Source organism: Phocoena phocoena, chromosome 12 (assembly GCF_963924675.1).
Source record: "Phocoena phocoena chromosome 12, mPhoPho1.1, whole genome shotgun sequence".
Taxonomy (NCBI): domain Eukaryota; kingdom Metazoa; phylum Chordata; class Mammalia; order Artiodactyla; family Phocoenidae; genus Phocoena; species Phocoena phocoena.
The window spans coordinates 33,789,757-33,810,184 of NC_089230.1; the positions used below are offsets into that span (position 1 = coordinate 33,789,757).

The 20,428-nt window shown below is 36.6% G+C and overlaps 1 protein-coding gene across 5 annotated transcripts in view; it reads left to right on the forward strand.

Moving 5' to 3' along the window:
• The window catches only part of PTPRK (protein tyrosine phosphatase receptor type K), a 568,012-nt gene that overhangs the window by 199,206 nt on the left and 348,378 nt on the right, over positions 1–20,428 (forward strand). For 4 of the 5 annotated variants that reach the window (XM_065888558.1, XM_065888557.1, XM_065888559.1 and 1 more), the window contains exon 3: positions 12,247–12,518. The exons of the other annotated variant lie outside the window; for it this stretch is intronic. In XM_065888558.1, the coding sequence (XP_065744630.1) occupies positions 12,247–12,518 (272 nt within the window). The remainder of the gene's footprint in view (positions 1–12,246; positions 12,519–20,428) is intronic. 5 annotated transcript variants of the gene reach the window in all.

Consider the following 20,428-nt stretch of genomic DNA (forward strand, 5'->3'; position numbering starts at 1 on the left):
AGTCACTACTTGTAGGATCATTTAAAAGTAATTACTTTTTTTTTTTAAAGTTATGTAAACAGTTCTTAGGGAGATATTTGGTAATTTTATAGTTAGATGGAAAAAATGTTGGAGACCTATCCCTGCTTCTGGTTATCCTCAAGGGAGAAGAACTTGATCCTCTTCTGTGTGCCTAAGGTGTTTCCACTTATCTTATGAATATTACTGAAATCCTGAAAGTACATCTCAATAGTAGATTGAGTCAAAATTTTGAAGTTATTGAAATTTCCCTCTTCCCTTCTCCACATTCTCCTTTTGAGGGGGGGCGGGGATGGTGGTTTGAGCAACACCTGTGCTTGATTGTTGGTCAGAGTTCCTACTGTTACTTGTTTTGGCTGAAACTATTTTCTATTTTAGCTTCGACAGTACATCCCAGAGGGAAGCTTTAAAAAGTTAGCATGGGAACTGAAACTCTACAATTTCTCAATGTTTGTGTTCACTCATTGAGCCTTCAGTTAACATTTATGAAAACAAAATACAGTCCTTATTTGCTCTTAGGGCAACAAGAGCACTGTTGGAGTGGAGGTCACTTGTTCACTTGCATCATGCAATTTTTCTGGTTATGTTTAAAAGGAATGTTTTGTTGGAAGAATATCCTTGGGTGATTATATTTGCTAAGAGGAAGTTGAATTAATCGTATTTCAGCAGTCAGAGAAGTATTTGCCTGTTCTTCCTTTCCTCATCATTGACCAATACGGCAGTTTACAGTTGACCAGGTGTGTTTTGGTGGGGCTTTTTTCCTTTTTTTTTTTTTCTTTTTTCTTTTAATAGCAGCTGGATTGGTAGCATTGGAGATGGAATAGCTTATCCTGGAGAACAGTATTATGCTTTGTTCTAGTATTGGGAAGGACTAATTCCACTAGAGCTATCTTAAATTAATGTAGGCTCAGGAGACTTCAAAAGGGCCTTGTAGTTTCAAAAAATTTTATATCACATCCTTGAATTATAGAAGACTAATCGTCTTGTGACCGAAAGCAACAATCTCTGCATTTGAGGTGATGCTATCATTCTCTTTTGCTTTTTTGTTCCCTGGAACTTCAGTTTCTTTTATCATATTTGGATGGTTTATGAAGTGCCTTGGGAAGACAGAAAATAAATGTAACCCTAGTTTTTTCTACCACTGCGTTCGTGCCTCTTTTCTCTTGTCTTTCCAAATTTTACATTTAAAGCGTAAGCACTTCTTCTCTTTTTCTCACCTCACTTGGACTCTTTTCTTTATTTCTCTATATTCGATTTCTCACTTTTCTCTCATGTTCTGTGTTCTCATTCCCTTTTGCTTGTTTTACACTTTGTCTTATGCCTCCTAAGGCAGGCACTGTTTTCAAAAACAAGCAGGCAGATTTTCTGTTTAAATAATACATTGTAAATAAAAAAGTAAAAATATGTTTTTACTTTGATAGTTCCTATTTCTGTAATCCCCATAACAATCCTCTCAAACAGTATTTTTATTGCATCTATGGCACTTATCTTTTTTGGGACTGATTTTCATCAATAAAATGGTAGCGGAGAGGTGGATGGCTGGGGTGAGTGGTGTCAGAGCCAGGCTGCAGAATCAGGTCTCTGACTTCAGAGCCTGAATTCTTAACCTTTTCATAGATGGGAATATGATTTCCTTTGGGTGAGAGTGGAATGAATGTTATTCCTTCCTTTCACATCCTTTATAAAGTGTCTTCTATTGTAATTTGGAACTTTAGGGTTTACTAAAAGAAGCAACTTCCTTGGTTGCCAGTTGAATTCTTGTAGCCTGATTATCCTTGAACCTGAGAACTCAGCTGAGAAATTTTGCTCAAGCCGAGTTGTTCTCTGATTGAGCATTGCTTGCCATTTCCTTATTCAGTAGTTGTTGACTCTTGTTACTAATTTTAAGTCAAAATAAAGTCTTATTCTTCTGGTATATGGTATATTAACATTTTAAAATAGATTTTTGGTACCCTTAGACAGACTGTGACTGCTAAGTAGGGTATTTTGTTTTTGGGAATATCCATTTATATGGAAATAAGTAAATACTGTACGCTCATTCCGGACGGACCTTAAGTTCTGGTCTTTCATTATTAACAGAATTAAGCTATATCCAGACAACAGGCTGGAATTGTTAATGTGATATTTAGTCTTTAGGCAGTTTCCAGAGACCGCAGCCTATACTATCTTCTCATACCTTTCAGTGTTCTTTTCAGTCTTGGTTCCTTTGAAAAGGCAAGTGATGATTACAAAATTGGCTACGGAATAAAGACTCTCTTGCCTTTTGGGGTAATGCAACATCTGATTATTCTCTCTGAAGTTGCTTTTCATTTTAGCAACTGCTTCTCAAAACATTTCAGTACCACATAACACAAAAGCTACACAGTTTGGAGAGCCATGGAGGTGGAGTGCCAAGATTTCAGAAATCAGAGAAATCTTAGAACAAAGATCTTCAACTTAGATTTATGAGTTTTATAGATGTTGGTAACGTTATGTGTGTGTGTGTTTCCAGTGTGTATTTATATCAGATTTTAAAGATAAAAAGTGAAAAGGGTAGAGTTAGAAAGAAATAGGCAAGAAGGAGATGGGAAGGAGGGATGATTCACATGGGTTGAAAGGAGTTAGGTAGAATCTTGAAGGGAAGGGTTGAGAAAGGTTTGAGTGCCTCTGTATTGGAAGTTTTAAAGTTTACTATTCTTTAACATTGTCATCTCATTTTTCACCTTTGAAAATGTTCTTTTCATACATTTTCCAGTTTTATTCTCTGTACTATTTGATAGAGAAAGGAATGAATATGACAAAGGAACACGTATTAAGGACCCGCCTAATCAGTGTGTTTTAGCACATCATACAGACAGTCTCATTTAGTCCTGACAGCAGACCTAAGGCGTTTAGGCATTCCAAGATAAAGAAACCAAGACAGAGAAAGGTTTAATTATTTGCCCAAGCTAGGGAGTTCAACAGATGGTTAAGGAGTAGGGAAAACTGGAGTCCTAAAAGATCCTGATGAGAAAAGCACAGCACGTTATAAAATTAGCCTCTCTTTAAGAGAGGGTGGGTGATTATTAATAATAGGTCTTTTTGATAATAGGTTGCACAGATTTTCTGTGTCATACAGGTGAAAATGAAAATTCAGGTAGTCAAAGTAAGGGCCAATTAGGTTCATGTTTTTGCTTTCTAAGATGTTGTAGGGGAAGGAGGTTAACCTGTAGCACAATGTTGGGCCCAGTTCCTAGATCTTTTTTTTTTTTTTTTTTTTTTAAAATATAAATTTATTTATTTATTTATGGCTGTGTTCGGTCTTCATTGCTGTACACGGGCTTTCTCCAGTTGTGGCGAGCAGGGGCTACTCTTCGTTGCGGTGTGCGGGCTTCTTATTATGGTGGCTTCTTCTCTCTTGAGAGCACGGCCTTCAGTAGTTGTGGCACGCGGGCTCAGTAGCTGTGGCTCACAGGCTCCAGATTGCAGGCTCAGTAGTTGTGGCACATGGGCTTAGTTGCTCCGTGGCATGTGGGATCTTCCTGAATCAGGGCTCAAACCCATGTCCCCTGCATTGGCAGGCAGATTCTTAACCACTGTGCCACCAGGGAAGTCCCTCATTCCTAGATCTTAATGTGTAGCAGGTAAACTTCCTGAGGTGACTAGTCTCCCAAGAAGGAGAAATGTTGTGCCATTTTACCTGAAACCTTCTTCTTACAGTTTTGTGTTTTCTGAAAGTTTCAGATGCTGTTCTTGAAAATAAAATACGTTTTATTTTCAAATGTAAGTTGGCTACCTAGAACAAAGCCCTTACTCAGGGATTAAGAGAAATTTTATTCCTGCAGAATGTTGATGAAAAAGTTTTATGTTTTGTCAAGGCAGTTGAAAGGACATTTTCGGGAGAGTAAAGTTGTTGGAATAGAATCCTGTGAAGTTGCAAGTTCTGTCCTTTTGTGTTGGAGTTTGGGGGACGAATTTACTTTTTCTAAATGTGTGCCTCATTCTGTCCTTTAGAAACAAACTTTGTAATGTAGGGGGTGAATCTAGTAGAAGACATTATCTTAAGAAATAATGGAAGGTAAATGTTTGAAGAAAATAATAATAGACCATGAAAAAAGTGAGGGGCACCTGTGTCAACCTTACCAAAATAATGGAATCTCTGGGGGGAACTGTCAACATTGAGAACATTGTTTTTTTCTTTTAGAACATTGTTTAAAGTTATTTGATTCAATGATTTTTTTTTCTTTTTTGTTCTATCTTTGAAAAAACAACACTGCTACAATTTTTGAAATTCTTCATTTTTGCTCACCTTTATCGGAGTTCACCAAGAGTTTATATGTGCAGAATTCCTCTGTTAGGTGCTAGGAGGAAAAAGAGGTTTCTGATCTTGAAAAGATTGCACTGGGGCTGGGGGGATGCACCAACCAATATGATATATTTGGTACATAAGAGAGCATTATAGAAATGCTACAGACATGCAGAGCAGGAAACTTGAATAGATGGTTGTCAGATGTTGTCATAAAAGCCTTCCACTCCATGCTGAAGGCTCCAGATATTGTTCTAGATTTTTGAATGAACAAGATAGATGAAGTACAACCTTTTTGTGGAGTTTTTCAATCAGGTAAACAAATTAATTAGATTCGGTAAATGGCAAGTGCTATGAAGGCAATAACAAAGAATGGCATGTTAGAAAGAATCTTGGAAGGAACTACTTAACAGACCAAGGAATGTTTCACCAACATACGGTATTTGAGATGAGACCTGAATGATAAAAATAAGCCAGCTGAGGAGAGAGTACTCCAAGCGGAGGAAAATCCAGTGTAGAAACACTGACTCAGACATAAGCTTGGATCTTAAAAAGGCAGAAAGAAGTCCACTGTTTCTGGAGCATGTTGAGTGAAAGCAGAAAGGGGTAGGAGACAATGTGAGAGAGGAAGGCAGGGGCAAGATTATACTGAAGCTGAGAGGTTGAAGAGTTTGGATTTAATTCTCACTGCAGTGTGGAGATGAGAAAAGATTGTATGTTTTGAAAAAATCTCGCTGCCTGTGGGAAACTACTGTAGGGCTGCTGGTGTGGAATTCATGAAACCTGTTAGGAGCCTCTTCTAGCTGTCCTCCTGAGAGGTGAGAGGGACTTGATAAACTAGTGAGGTTGAAGAAAAGTTGGATGGATTGAGGAGACAGTTTAGAGGCAATAGGAATTGCCAGTGGATTACAAGAAGAAAGTGAGGGAAAGGGAAAAATCAAACTGATTTCTAGGTTCTTAGCTTTATTTACTTGGTATATCATGTTGCCACCTAATCAGATGAAGCAAAATTGGGGTGAGGAGAAAAAAGTTGATTAAAGGAAACGGGAAGATGAAAAATACTGTGAAAAATAAGACATTGCCTTCAGTTTAGTAATGGCCACATAAATGCTTAGAGATATTAATTTTACAATGAAGAAAAAAATCATCCCAGATGGACTGGGACCCAAATTGCTATTTCAGTTGTCACTAGTCTCTCTATCCAGCGGTCCTGATTATGGCTTCTTAAGCTGGCTGGGCATGAAATTATATTAGTGTTCATTAGTGTTTCTGGCATGTTCTTTGTTTCTGCTGCGAAAATCTCACTCAGGGCCAAGAACTAACTGTTTTGCACAGTGTGCTGGTGTTTTGGTAGCTATTCAACATGGTCTTCAGAACACACAAAAATGCTTTTCTTATTAAGGTAGAATATTACTTAGCCTTTGGACTTGGACTGAACTATACCATTGGCTTTCCTGGGTCTGTACTTCTCAGCCTCTGTAATCACGTAAGCCAGTTCTGTCCAATAAACCTCTTTCTTTCTTTGTGTGTGTGTGTGTGTGTGTGTGTGTGTGTATGTGTGTGTGTGTGTTCGTTTGTTCCCTGATGTACCTTGATCAATACACCCTTTATATTAATACTGGTGTAAAACTATTCAGTTTTTTTGATTTTTATTCTCCACACATCCAACATCCCAGTAAAGACTTTTGTTTTATAGAGATCTTTGAACCATGCAGTGACTGAATGAGGAAGTAGATTCAATATAAATAAGTGCACTGATAATGTTCTCATTATAGCATGAAGTTAAAGAGAATTGTGCATATTAAAATATAGTGATTCTTCATATGTAGTCCAGGGACCACTGTGGGTCCCCAAGACCATTTCAGAGGAGCTGTGAGGTCAAAACTACTGGCAAAATAACACTACGATACTCCTTTTCCTTTTTTCCCTTTCATTTTCTCATGAGTGTATGGTAGAATTTCTCAGAGGCTACATAATGTGTAATATTACAACAGATTGAATGAAGAAGTAAAAATGAGAATCTAGGTATCTTCTATTAAGTGATACATTAAAGAGATTTGCAAAAATATGCCTCCATACTATATTTTTTGGGAAAATGTAGTAATTTTTCATAAAAATATTTTATTTTGGTTATATATACGGGCTTTATTACTGTTAATATTAACTGAATTAACAAATGTTAACATTTTTGTCAGAGCCACTCGTATATATACAAAACCTTCTCTTAGAGCAATGGTTCTCAAACATTTTAGTTTTAGGAGACCCCTTTTCCACTCTTAAAAAATATTGAGAATATCAAAGAGCTTTTGTTCCTTTGAGTTCTTGTCTATCAATATTGACCATATGAGGAATTCAAACTAAGAAATTTCAAAAACATTTTTCAAAAAACATTTTTCAAAAAACATTTCAAGAAAAATGTTTGTCTCCTTCTCACTCATTCAGTCATTCAATTAACCAAAGAAGTTCTCATTGAACCTCTACTATATGCAGAGTTGTTTAATGCAATGTCAGTTCATTGCTAAGCTGCTCTAAATCTACCCTGCAGTACCTGCTGTATGAGAGTGGAGCTTGACCCTTTAAGCATTTCTCCTTTGTAACTAGCACAATGTTAAGCTTTGTCAGTAAAGGGTGCTGAGGGGGCATTTTAGAGGGAAGGAGCTTTTCCTCTTTTTTTAAAAAAATGTTTTGGCTGCATTGGGTCTTCGTTGCAGCACACAAGGTCTTTTGTTGTGGCACGCCGGCTCTCCGTTGCGGTGCACGAGCTTCTCTCTAGCAGTGGTGTTTGGGTTTTCTCTCTCTAGTTGTGGCACGTGGGCTCTGTAGTTTGCAGAACGCGGGCTCTCTAGTTGAGGCGTGTGAGCTCAGCAGCTGTGTCACATGGGTTGCCCCGTGGCATGTGGGATCTTAGCTTTCTGCCCAGGGATGGCCCCTGCGTCCCCTGCATTGGAAGGCGGATTCTTTACTACTGGACCGCCAGGGAAGTCCCTGGAGCTTTTACTCTTGACTGAACTTTGTATTTTTGTTTCTTCTTGCTGGTCCTGCGTAGCTGTACGTCCCCATTGCATGCAGTGCCTCAGGAGCTTGCAGCCCCAGCCCTGGCCTGGTGACTACCTTGTCCTGTCCTCCCAGCATTCACATAGCTCACTCCAAACCCTGCTATGTGGGAGCATTTCCTGCTTACCCTGCAGGTGTGGACCAGCTCTAGACTGAGTGACCCAGCAAAGGTCTTCACCACCGAGTGGGCTGCAACCACACCTTCTAAGGGGATCTGATTCTAGGCAGCCTCACTCCCTTTTCTACATTTTTTTTTTCTGCCTTGGGTATTGTGGTTACCTTTAGAGTGCTCTTTATACTTTTAAAGCCTCTACCCTCTTGTAGTTAATAATTCTTTATATTATACTTTTACTGTTACATTTACTGTGTGACTTCTCTCTTCTGATTGGACTCTGAATGAATCACATGCTTTCTAAGAGAACATTATTACTGTTCTGTGGGAGATAAATGTTCCTATGTAAATTATTTAAAATTTGTATAAGAACATTATATTGTATAATGAAGGGATAGAACCAGAAAGGCAGAAACTGTGTATTGAAGGCAGGGAAAGGTCAAGGTGGGCTGGGGCTGAAGAAGAATAGTGAGTAAGAATTGGCTAGGGGCTGAGATGAGGGGAGGATTTCTTATAAAAGCATGAGCCTGTTCTGGAGGAGAAAACTGGCATGATTTGTGGAGAAAATAGTGAGTGCTCTGTCAGTTTGGGGAAGCTGGTTTGTGAAGAGAAGTAGTGGGAGGTAATGTGGAAAAAGTACTTTGGGGCAAGATCATGGAGTGTGGTCAGTACTAAGCAGAGAAGTAGAAATTTCTCTCTGCTTACTTTATAGGGAAAATTCAATGGATATTGAATAGAACTGATTTAATAAAAATATTGGTAATGTACAATAAAGGAGTTTTAGGAAGAAGTATGGAAACCTATTTATCATTCATTATTTTCTTAGCAGTTAATCCTATTGTCTGTGTTACTATGTTTTTCCTAGAAGTATAGCTTAAAGATAAAATTTTCATTAATACAGAAAATCAATTGGGCATTATTTGTTTATCTAGATATTAGACTGTGGTGTTTATGAATATGGGACTTGTTTTCTTTGTGTCTTCTTTTAAATAAAAACTGCTACTTAGTCTAAGTACTTGAAGCCTCTCTTTTTTAATGAACTGAAAGAAATGAGAAGTTCCTGGTTTTTGTATTGTGTGTTTTTGAAAGCCAAGTTGCTGTTAATCTGTAGGATTCAACTAGGATTTATTTTTAAAAGGCAAAAAAAACAACAACCCTATGTTTATTTCCTAAGTATTTATCATTATTCATTTGATGTTCCTGATGTAAGATAGCATTCATGTAGTCTTTTGTTTTTTTAGCATACAAATCTAATGCATGTTCATTGTAGAACATTCAGTGAATATATGTGAACAAAAATAAGAAAACAGAAGACAAAGTACAGCTTCCCCCCGATAGTGCAGTTAACATTTTGCTATGTATTTTTTGTTCTTTTCCAGTCATATGCATATTTATGTGTACATATGTGAATACACCCACACACCTACACAAATGTGTTTTAGTATAAATATATATTTTCATAAATGAGTATAATATCTTATAACCTGCATATTTTACTTAACATATTATATCTTCCATTAAATGGTTTTAATAATATCATTTTTAATGACTTCATAATTATTGATCAAACTATTTTATCATAATTTTACAAACTGCCTCTTATTGGACAGTTAAATACTTTTGCTTTTCTTTATTTTAAACAGTGTAATGACGAGATAGACATCTTTTTTAGGCTATATCTTTGTACATATACATGATTATTTTGCTAGTGTACATTCTTAGATTTGGAATTGCCAGACCAGAGGGCATATATCTTTTTATAAAGGTTTTTGATTCTCATTGGCAAATTACTTTACAGGAGGATTACACTTTAAAAAAATTATAACCATTTACATTTTTCTCCTCTGTCTTAAATGATATATTTGAGAACTCTATTGTTTGAGAGACTGTAAGGAATATTTGTAAGGCCACACTAAAGAAGTTACATTGATTAAAATTAGCACGTTATATGTGTGTGCACACAGATGTTTCATTATTAAGCCTTGAGGTAGCTAAATTACAACTGAATAGAACTAAACTCATCAGAAATCTAAGGGATTAGTTAGCTGATAACAAAACAATAGTAAATAAGCTTAAATTATACCAAAAAGAATGAAGGAAGTACGTATTACACACTTGCTTGACTCTTCTGGTTGGTAGCCAGTTATTCTGGGAGTCTGTGGAAGTAATTTTTAGAAGTTGATAAGAATAGCATAGTGTTCTCTATGTTTGGGATGATGGAAGGGAATCTTGTGTCAAACAGGCAACTACCTCCATGGTGCCTAGGGGGTAAATTGCCACTCTTTGAAGTCAGATGGCAGAAGGATTTAGACGGCTTTTTGATGCTGGTGCTTCTTCCTTTCTGGAACTGTGAAATAAATACATATTATTGCATAGCACTCAGAAAATGTAGCAATAGTCAGGCTGCATTGAAAGAAGCCCATTTAGCAGAAACACTCTATAGAAATAAAATATCAGCACTTCTAAAAATTTGTTTAACTTGCACCAAATGCCCTTGAAGTGCTGAAATAGTTTGGACAAGGTTTTATTTTGTGGCTTTTGTCTTTCTAATGATCAAATTGATAATTCCTACAAATTAATTTACTTTGCTGATCCCATTTTCTTAATAAGAAAATTATTGTAGCTTAAAAGTGCAACTGGCTGAAAATTGCTAAATGGTCTTAATGGTAAATATCATACTATATAATTAAAATGTGAGACAAAACATTTTATTTCAAAGTTTATTTTACAATGGAAGAAAATAACGATTTGAAAGCCTGTAAATCATTTAGAGAGCACTACTTTAAAATTGACAATCAGAAGCCATAATTGATGCAGACATAAAAATAATTAAAACCCACTACTACCATAATATGTCAGTGAAAAAAGTTGTAATAGCGTGGAGAAACAGGTCACTAGGTTTGTGAAGAAGCTGAGGCCCAATAACACGAAGTAACTTACCCAAGATCTCAGGGCTGGTCCTACTTAAAAGCCATAACCATAATTGATCTGTTCTGCTGTGGTAAATATGAATGACATCTCTGCATTTCAGCCATGGACTTCAGAATGTGAGTATAACCAAGAACAGAAACATCCTGCTTCTATAAATTGTGCTGGGATCCAGGATATCCTATTTAAAAGAGAAAGACATAATTTCTTCAAAATATACATGGCCATTTTATTCTGTAAATGTGCAATCTGCGAGAATCAGGGGAGAACAAAGGAGAAAAGAAAAGAATTCCAGGTTACAAGAGAAGATGAGTACTGGGAAAAAGGAAGTGAAAGTAATGTCAATTACTATCCCTATAGTAAGTTTATTCTGTACTTGGCTTGGTAACTGACAGTGTTATCACATGAAATCTTCACAAAAGTTCTGAACTGTAAAGTACCACTGACCAGGAATTAGTAAAATTTAAAATTTCGGTTTCTTGAGTAGTTGAAGCCCTCTTATCTGCTGTGATTTGAACTTGCTATTGGGGGTTAATTGAACTAGTTAGATGGGTAGTCAATGAGTATTTAGTGTGTCATGGCAACAGTTACTGTGTTTTAAGGAGGAGACACAGAGGGTTGATTAAAATTCTTCAAGTTCATCCGTAAGAGAGGTCCAAGTGTAACACTTGGTTCTGTAACACTGACTTCTGTAACACTACATCTAATACATTTTGGTTAAAATTACACCCTGGGGAAAGATATTTTACAATAAAATTTGTGTTCTACCTTAAGTGTGATAAATGGGTGTCACTACTTAAAATGTAAATAGTTACATTTTTGTGATACATGTCTTTGTTAAAATCCAAAGGGACATGAGAAAAACTGGTTGTTTTTCTGAAGAGGTCCTAGGACTAATATCAGCAGCTAATGTATACTTAGCACTATATGACTTTGCCTGTCATGCAAGGAGTGTGTGTTTGGGGGTGGAACTATGAGGAATTGGGAGGTTGAGACTTTATGTTCTTTGCCTCCTCATGATAGATTACCAATGAATGTTTAAGCCAAAGGTAGTGGAGTAGATTAGTGATTTTCAAACCAGATTTCTTGCAGCTCTAGAAGAGCTTAGGGACTATTACAGAATTGGGGACAATAGCAATGGTGATTAGCTGACAGGTTAGTGGAGGAGAGTTCAAGTAGGTGAATCTACTGTGTGTCAGAGTCTCAGCTCTAAAAGTTTTGGCATGTTAAACTTCAGTCCTCACACTTACACTGCAAAGTATCCATATTCCCCGAACAAGTCCAGAGTTCTAATACATTGCAGAAGGTCACACAACTTGCATAAATGATAATCTTGGGATCTGAAATCAGAAATGATTCCAGTGCCTGCACTCTTAGCCCCTCTCTACATTAGTATTATGAATGGGGAAAAGGAAAAATACACTCCCTATGTAAACCAGGCCAATAACATATTTCTTTTGTTTGCTTATTTATTTTGTTTGTTTGATAAAAGACCTTTGTTTAGCAAGACTAGAGATTATTTAGAGTGGGATCTGGACTTGAACCAGGCTCTACATGGTCTGTTTGACTTAGAATAAGTTACTAATTGTGCCTCTATTTCCTAATTTGTAAAATAGGAATAATAACATGTTGTGAAGAGTAAATGAATTTGTACATGTTATGTACTTTGAACAATGTCTGTTACCCACTATAAATTCAATTCATCTACCTACTTGTTTGATACCTTTTTATACCTCTGTTCTGGAAGATAGTCTTTTGAAATTAAATTTAATACTCAGAATAGATTAGTATTTTAGCTTTCTTTCTATTATTATATTTCCCCTTTTGCTTATATAGCTATCTAGCTTTATTTTATGTAATGTCATTTCAGGTTCCTATATGATAGTGGATTCTTCAGATCATGACCCTGGAGAAAAAGCCAGACTTCAGCTGCCTACAATGAAGGAGAACGACACTCACTGTATCGACTTTAGCTACCTATTATACAGCCAGAAAGGGTTGAATCCTGGCACTTTGAACATATTGGTTAGGGTGAATAAAGGACCTCTTGCCAATCCAATATGGAATGTGACTGGATTCACGGGTAGAGACTGGCTTCGAGCTGAGCTAGCAGTGAGCACCTTTTGGCCCAATGAATATCAGGTAATCAACTGTTCTTTTCTGGTTCATGCTTTGATGTCATTGGATCTCACTGTGTATGTAATACTTAGAGGTAAATACTGGTCCCATAGGAATGAGAGATTGTTTCTTTAGCTCTCCTCCAGTGCTATGCTTGAGGAAATGTTTGACTACATTGGCACAAAATCTTCAAAGTAGGGAAAATATTTCAACATATGGAAAAATGTAGTTTAGGTACAAAATGTGTTGGTTGTTTGGCAAAGAGCTGCTTATTGACAGATATATTTCTATGTCTCTGTTCAGGAAGAAATAGGCTTTTTGAGTTGAGTGTACGATTCAGACTGGATTGGTTTACTGGCTTCTTGAAGATAACATTTGAAAAATAAACATGAAATAGTGTTTCATGAAATATGTTATCTAAGGGGGAGGCATTTTCAGTAATTTTAAAATATTTTTGTCAATTACATGGAGTATAAAAATAGGCAAACAAAACGTCACCAAGAATTGAGTGGGGGACAGTTTTGACTTAAAGGTAGCACTAAAGAATTTCCGTAAGAGTTTAGAGTCTTCATTCTAGTGATGAAGTGAATGCTTCATGCCATCCCACTGCCACTTGACTGCCTCTAATTACTTATTATTACTCATAAGTCTCCCTTACATGGCCTATCATGGCTTCTCCAGCCCCAACTATAAAAAAAAATAAGCAACAAAAAAAGTTGTCCACATGTCTTTGGATCTTTTCCCCTCCCAGAAACGTTTGATTTAATTATGAGTAAACCATACAATGAATAGTGTCAATACCTACGTTGTGATTTGTGTGACAGAGTTTATATGGTTGAACCAAAGAAGTCCATTTACCAGTTTGGAAAGTTGTTCAGTAATCTTCATTGTAAGGTTCAGGACCTGGTAACAGAAAGTTACCTCTTCTGAAAGTTCACTTCTGTGTTAGATCTTGAAATGTAAACTTTTAAAAGATTTGCCTGTTCGTAGCTTATTATAGAACCTAATGGGAATGAGTTTATGTAAAGGTATATTTTTTATTATTGTCGGTGAGTAATTTATAAGCTAATAGTGTTATTTCTGCTTTTTAAAAAAGCATATTAGGCTTATCTTTATTCCTGGGAAGAGGGGAGAGGAAATCAATGCATTCTTTTAATTGCTTTGTTTTGAGTTGATTTTTTATTTTATTAAAAGTCTCTTACTTCATACAGGTAAGGTTCTCCATTGAGGGTTATGTGTCTATGAAGATTTCAATGGATTTTTATTAGGTACTAGTTGATTCCATTATTCCTGAACAGAAAGATGTTTCTCTTCAGTCCTGGAGAGCCATCTGCTTCTTCAGGGTGCATAGCTCTGGGCGGGCTGCTTATGTGGTAGGTGAGTGGGTGGAGGTGTGTGAAACTAATGCTAAAGCACTGAAGCAAGATTAACGGGCGCATCTATGACAACAGTGGATTGATAACTGTCATTGCTGGGTCACCCTTACAGCACATTATCATCATACTGATTTCTTTAGAATCTGCTATTGGAGCTTAACATAACACTAAAAAGAAAAAGCTCTGATTCAGCAAAATAAAACTGTCCACAGATTCAGCCTCCTTAGACTAAATTAAAGCTCAGATAACAAATCTAGCAAAATTATTAAAAATTTGGGTTCTGGAGTAAGGTTGCATATATTCAACCCTGTTGGTTGTTTGCTACCTGCATAGATGGTACATTAAAGAATCAAATTGTTGGTTGCATCTTTGAAAATAAAACCTATAGAAGTAGATTTTGATAAATCCAGAAAATAATGTATCTGTGGTATCATATGGCTGATCCTTTGTAACTAAGAAATGGCATGCATGTAATTACTTTTTCCTATTTTTTTGCTAAGATCTATCTTTGAATTACTGATATTAATAACATTTTCTCTTTTTTTTACCAAATTGTAGTTTCTATTTTATTATTTTTTATTGAAGTATAGTTGATTTACAATGTTGTGTTAATTTCTGCTGTACAGCAAAGTGATCCAGTTATATATACATATATACATTCTTTTTTATATTCTTTTCCATTATTGTTTGTCACAGGATATTGAATATAGTTCCCTGTGCTATGCAATTAGAACCTTGTTTATCCATTCTACATGTAATAGTTTGCATCTGCTAACCTCGGACTCCCAGTCCATCCCTCCCTCACCTCCCCAATAACATTTTCTAATGGCACAGATTTCTGGAATGTTAATTTTAATGTTGAGTTATAGTACCAAGAGCTGGATGAACGCTTCTTTGTTCAGTCTCATTTTGCATGACAAAGCTGCCTAGGTTACTTGTACCTGTGGTATTTTAAAGCAAACAGTGCAAAAGGAACCTGTGCAAGTTTCAGCCTGGCTAGTGAGATCATTTTGGAAATCTTTTGTTAGAGAAAATGATTGCTAAATACATAGAACCTGTGGGTAAATGTCTCTTTGTTGCAGACTGAAACTTGAGCAATAGGTCATTTCTTAAGTGATTACTTTGCTTCCACATCCTTTTCCCTAACTTGCAAAACTTAGCAATCAATGAGAGCAAAGAACAGAGCAGAATATTTTTTATTCATGTGCTTAGTGCTCAATAAATTACTTGATTGATGTTTTCATCGATTTTGTCATTTAGCTACCTAGTGATATCTGTATATCAGTTAATTAGAAACAACTATATTAATGTAGCATTTTTGCTATTAGGAAATAGCATGAAAAACTTTTGACTATTGCTTAATGCAGACTCTTTATGGATTTTAAAAAATTAGAATATAGCCATTGCAATGTGCCATGTTATAAGCCTACTCTTTCATTCTTAAAGAAACACTGCATATTTTTAATGGTCTCAGACTCTAGATTAAATAGTTATGATATTCATAGAAATTGTTCTCCTTGGTTCCACAGTTTACTCAGCTTCTCTTCTCCAGAGATCTTACACTCTTCAAACCTGTTCTTTAACCTCTCAGTTTTCTTTTGTGTGTCTAGTGAAGACTCCTTTCTCTTCTTTGCTTGAGCCATTCCTTATCTGACCACCCCTTTGGTACAACCCCTTTTCACCCAACTTTAGCAATAACAACAGAAGCAATCAAAAAGAAAATAGACTGAGAGAGCTCCTACCTTTAATTAGTATAGGATAACTTTTGTATAAAAACCGTGATCCTGGGAGTGAAAACAAAATACTCCTTACAAGTAGCTCTTCTCTTTTCCATTTTCCTGTTGAACTAAATATCTGAAAAAGATATAGCACACCTTTGGTGTGATTTACCCTTCCCAGAGATTCCATCTTAGCAGATGACTAAAGAGAAGATTGATGTGGTAATTTAATTACTTAAGCTGTGGACTATTCAATAATGAGGAGATGCCAATTTTCAACCCCAAGAAACTTAACCTCTGATTTGAAAAAAAAATACATGAAATTGTGAAATGAAGGCAAAAATGATTTTCTGAATAATGAATTTTGGTTACCTGGAAGATCAGGATAAGGGTCCTTGTCTCTGGGACCAGCCATTCCTGGGCAAATGTTGACTCTACTATTTAGCGGATGTGCAGCCTTGGGAATATTCCTGAATCTCTTTGACTGCAGTTTCCTCATCTGAAAAATGAGGATCACAACAGTACCTACCTCACTGGGTTGTTCTAAGTACTGAATTAATACACAGTGTTTAGAAAAGTATCTGACACATAGCAGAGGTTTACCATAAATTAGGTTGACATTATGATGAGTAAACAAAAAGATTGTGAACTCTATTGGATTTAATAAGTGCTCAGCATTTTCTTCTATTGTGAAAGCATACTATTCTTTTCTTTTTGAACACAGTTTTTTTTTAGAGCGGTTTTAGGTTCACAGCAAATTCGAGAGGAAGGTACAGAGATTTCCCCATATACCCCCAGTTCCCACACATGTATAGCTGCCCCCATTATCAACATCTCCCACCAGAGAGGTACAACAGAAGAACCTCTATTTGGTACAATAGATGAACCTATATTGACACATCATAATCACTCAAAGTCTGTAGTTAATTTTAGGGTTCACTCTTGGTGTTGTACATTCTAAGAGTTTAGACAAATGTATAATGACATGTATTCATCATTACAGAATCAGAGTATTTTTACTGCCCTAAAAGTCTTGTGTGTTCCACCTATTCATTCCTCCCCATCCCTACTCTCTTTTTCTTAGGTTTTTTGTTTATTAAAACATCTGATTTTTTGGCACATTATTAGCATGAGGTCACACCATGCTAACCTCTGGGGATATACAGGTAAAGTCCTTCTTCTCTTGAAGCTTACAGTCTAGCTTGGCCCTGTAGAAGATAAAAGTGTAAATCAGATGTAGGGTCTGCCTTTAAGGAGCCTAGTCCAGATGGGAAGGTGAGATATATGTAGATAAAACTTTGAAACAATGTAGCATTATTAAATGACTTAAGAGGGGCATATCTAAAATGTAGTGGGGAAAATGAAAACAAAAGACTTGTTTCCAAAGTAATTTGAGGCAGAAGTGGGACTATAATTCTTGTTGCTTGATTTCTCTATTCCTAGATTAGTTTGCTTTCCTCCGTACCTCATTGTTTTTGTTAAACCACCATTATTTGGAATGGACACTTTCTATAGTGAAACACAACAAGCAAATGTAAATTGCATTTATGACATAAGCATTGCAGTGATACAGCTAATATATAAGGAACTGTTTCTCACCTGTGTCTTCAGAAGCAATAGATGTCTTTTTAGCTCAGTATACTAATTATAGAAAGTATCATATTACATGTATTTTATTTGCCATGGTTACAAGTTGCTAATTCTTCCTGTTTTTATAGGCCTTAAGTAAGTATTGTAAATTTTTTAATTGCTCTAAACAGAAGTCAAAAGAAAAACAGCAACCCAAACATTATGAGTTATTATCTGAGTGTTAAATTTCAGCTGAAGATCAGCATACCTCTAAAAGTGTTATTTTCTCCACTCTGGAAATCTGACCTGTCTTGTATGTGTAAAACTAAAATTCTGCTCTTGGATTAAATCCATTAGTTTCTTACTGAACAGTGAGGTTGTTACCAAATGAGGCAGGCAGACATAACTTCCAAAACTATTAGTGGAAACCTAATCTGCTGGTTTCCATTAACTGGGTGCACATCATTAATCACAAAAACGTTGCGTGATGAAAACTACAGGGGTTTGGCCTGAAATTGGAAAGTGATAATATAGCTGAATATGCCTTTTTTTTTTTTTCTTCACCTCCTAATTCACTGAGAAATAAATGCTGAACTTTTGCCACCCATTTTCTTCTTAACATTTTTCACTGGTTTAAAAAAATGTAAGAACTGGACAAGCATGGGGTCTTTTGTTTTTGTCTCCTTTTTAAAAGTTTATGTTAACATGCATTGCACTGATATTTTGGCAATGGAATGTTTGTTACACTCCAGAGATACTACTGCTTTGGATCCAAGAAGATTGGGACTTAAACCAAATGACTGTTTACTTAAATAAAAAGTCTCTAAAAGATGGATCTCGAAGGATGGAGCTGAAGTTACAGCATGCTCATGAACCATCCATGCAGAGTGAGGAAAGAGGATATCACTCCTGTGCCATAGCTCTTGGAATGCTCCCAATTTTTACTGCTCTTCATCCAACCATGTAGAGCCCCACTGAAGAGAGGAGGGTGGCAAGATTTTTCTTTTGTAGATGGATTTTCTTTCCTAGTCTGCTTGAGCTGCCATAACAAAATACTATAGACTGAGTGGCTTAAACAACAGAAATTTATTTCTCTCATGGTGTGAAGGCCAAAGATCAAAGAGTTGGTCTGTTTGTTTCCTGGCGAGAGCTCTCTTTCTGGCTTGCAGAAGGCCACCTTCTCCCTGTGTCCTCACATAATGAACAGAGAGAGCTCTGGTGTCTCATCCTTTTCTTTTAAGGGCACCAGGCCTATTGGTTTAGGGTCCCACGCTTTTGACCTCACTTAACCTTAATTACCCCCTACAGGCCCAGTCTCCAAATACAGTCACATTGGTGATTAGGACTTCAACACATGAATTTGGTGGGAGCGGACACAATTCAGTGCATACCACTAGGTATATCTTACAGCTGTAACTTCATTTGTAACCATTATAAATGACTCTGGCTCATTATCTTGTATGACAATATTGCAGATATTATTAATTTCCTGTTGAATAGTCATTCTACTCCTTTCCACGTTGGCTAGGTACCCTCCCACCTTACTTACTTTCCCAACTTACTTTGCAGGTAGCAGTGGTCATGTGACCAGCTCTGGCCAATGAGTTATGATGGAAAGTCAGCTGGGAGACTTCTGGGAAAGGTGTTATTCCCTAATTAAAAAAGAGATACATGTTGTTGCATGAGAACATGATGCTTGGCACTACTGCAGTTATTTTGTAACTCTGAGGAAGAAGATAACTGAGGGTAACAGAGGAAAGTATGGAAGGAGCCAGGGTTCTACTCTCAGACAAAATAATAACACCAGCAACAATAACAATAACAATAATAACTTTCAAAGCAACTTTTAGTTGAGTATTCTCCTATGCAGCCCAAAGCATTCTAATATATCATGTCACATCTTTGTTGACCTTTCAGTCAATCCCACCTCTCAACACGTTTGTAGATAGCACATGTGAGACATATGGCAGAATTAAAAGTATACGTATCTATCTGTGAATGAAACAATTAATATTTTTCAGTCCATTTGCAGGGAGAAGACAAAGCTATATACCTGAAAATGTAAATAGGACTGTAATAGAATGAGTCAATGACTGAAGGGAGTAGAAAGAAAGGAAGGAAGGATAATTTGTTGAGTGTCTACCATGCATAAGACACTGAACTGGATACTTCCATATATGTCATCTTTACTTTGTTTTAATATTTGATCAAGTGCTAAGTGAATGTTTCTTATCTTCATACATGGACCACGTTGCTGGTTATTAAGTGGTTGAAATTATTCCCCTTTTCCTCTTGACTAATTTAACCTTGCTTTTAAAATTTTGGAATTTAGCCATATCAGTGACATCTGAAGTTAACTAACTTCACAACTAAATAGGCTTATTTTAGTTCTGGTAACAGTAATTGCCTAACATGGGCATTTTGGCTCATTTTTACACTGGCACCATACCTTCTGTTTGATAGGCTGTTAACAAAGCAGCTTTTTGCTGCTCATTTTTACTCTTAATGTTTCCTTATTTGTTTCATTTAAAGTACTCCAAATAGGATTGAAAAAACTTTCACGTTATTATAGTCATTGTTTTCTTAAAACTTATCATCCTATGAGGATGACTTCTCTCTGTTTCCCGACGGTGATTTGCTTTTATTATAAAACAAAAGTTCCTTTGGACTCTGTTTGCAGTGATTCATTGATGAGACTTACAATGTGTAAACAAATGTAAACAAATGAAAAAAAGAGTCCTGTTAACACAGTAATTATTGCAAGCAGATGACAGAAGTCTGTTGTTATTCTACTAAATCATACCTGTTTTCATTTAGTGTAGCAGGAGCTGTCAAGTGTCCCTTCACTAATTCTTTTTTTTTTTTTTTTTTTTTTTGCGGTACGCGGGCCTCTCACTGTTGTGGCCTCTCCCGTTGCGGAGCGCAGGCTCCGGACGCGCAGGCTCAGCGGCCATGGCTCACGGGCCCAGCCGCTCCGCGGCATGTGGGATCTTCCCGGATCGGGGCACGAACCTGTGTCCCCTGAATCGGCAGGCAGACTCTCAACCACTCTGCCACCAGGGAAGCCCCCCTTCACTAATTCTTTTGAGAAATATTTCCATGAAATTAATGCACTTCCCTTTTAATAGCAGATTGAAAGATAATGAGCAGTAAGCAGAGTTAGGCAGTGTTTGTTCAGCCTATGACTTTTTCTTAGGAGTTTATTTCATCCAAGGGGACTGGGGAAGACAGATGCTCCAAAGGGTGGAAGAGATGCCCGTACCTCGCTTGC